The sequence below is a fragment of the Colobus angolensis genome, unplaced genomic scaffold, assembly GCF_000951035.1.
Source record: "Colobus angolensis palliatus isolate OR3802 unplaced genomic scaffold, Cang.pa_1.0 Scaffold171, whole genome shotgun sequence".
In the NCBI taxonomy this organism is placed as follows: Eukaryota; Metazoa; Chordata; class Mammalia; order Primates; family Cercopithecidae; genus Colobus; species Colobus angolensis.
The window spans coordinates 431256-432625 of NW_012114833.1; the positions used below are offsets into that span (position 1 = coordinate 431256).

General features: G+C 41.0%; 1 protein-coding gene across 1 annotated transcript in view; it reads right to left on the reverse strand.

Moving 5' to 3' along the window:
- DEPDC5 (DEP domain containing 5) overlaps positions 1-1370 on the reverse strand; it is a 227493-nt gene that overhangs the window by 184928 nt on the left and 41195 nt on the right. Inside the window, 1 exon segment of the mRNA XM_011938349.1 lies at positions 1039-1111. Within this exon segment, the coding sequence (XP_011793739.1) occupies positions 1039-1111 (73 nt within the window).

A 1370-nucleotide genomic window follows, 5' to 3' on the forward strand; every position in this document is an offset into this window, starting at 1 on the left:
GGCTCACGCCTGTAATCCCAGCACTTTGGTAGGTGGAGGCGGGCAGATCATGAGGTCAGGAGATCGAGACTATCCTGGCTAACATGGTGAAACCCCATCTCTACTAAAACTACAAAAAACAATTAGCCAGACGTGGTGGCGGGTGCCTGTAGTCCCAGCTACTCAGGAGGCTGAGGCAGGAGAATGGCGTGAACCCAGGAGGTGGAGCTTGCAGTGAGCCGAGACTGTGCCACTTCACTCCAGCTTGGGCGACAGAGGGAGACTCCGTCTCAAACAAACAAACAAAATAATAATGTTAAACATAATAATGATACTGTGGTCAGATATAAAAACGCCTTTTTTGAATATGTATAGGAATAAAATATTACACTATTGATAATTTACTTAGTCAGTGGCACTGAAAAAACCAGATGAATTAAATATGACAAAATAATAACTGTTAAATTCAGATATTGGGTATACGGACTCATTATATTATTTGCTCTTCTTTTCTGAATGTTGAAGTTTTTCACAATAAAACATTTAGAAGGTCTAAATGCAATGTGGTATCTTGGACTAGACACGGCAAGTACACGAGTGCTAAAATCTGAAAAACGTCTGAATTTACTTAATAGTAATATACCAATGTTAACCCAGTTTTCACAAATGTAACTTGGTTATGAAATGTTAACATTAGAGGAAACAGAGCAAAGAGTATACAGGAACTGTACTATCTTTGAAACTTCTCTATAAATCTAAAGTCATTTCAAAATCAAAAGGTTTATTTATTCTTTTTTGTTTGTTTGTTTTTGGAGACAGGGTCTCTCTCTCTCCCAGGTTAGGGTGCAGTGGTGTGATCTCAGCTCACTGCAACCTCCACCTCCCAGGCTCAAGTGATCCTCCCACCTCAGCCTCCCAAGTAGCTGGGACAACAGGTGGCTAATTCTTTTGTATTTTTGGTACAGGGTTTTGCCATGTTGCCCAGGCTGGCATTTTTTTAAGTTAGGAAAGAAACAACTAATAAATAAATAAAAAGTATAGCAAAGCACCCAAACATACTTGTAAAAGTCTTCATAGAATCTCCCCTTATGATCCTGTCGAATTGAGGCTCGGTTTATCTCAGGAAATTCATCTGAAATAGAGAAAATGGAGTATGTAGTTCAGGTTGAGAAGAGAAATTCAGTTTTGTCAGCTTCCCCTTCTGGGTTAAAGATTTGCATCATAGGTCAGGCGCGGTGGCTCACGCCTGTAATCCCAGCACTTTGGGAGGCCAAGGCAGGTGGATCACGAGGTCAGGGATCAAGATCATCCTGGCTAACATGGTGAAACTCCATCTCTACTAAAAATACAAAAAACTTAGCCAGGCATAGTGGCGGGCGCCTGTAGTCCCA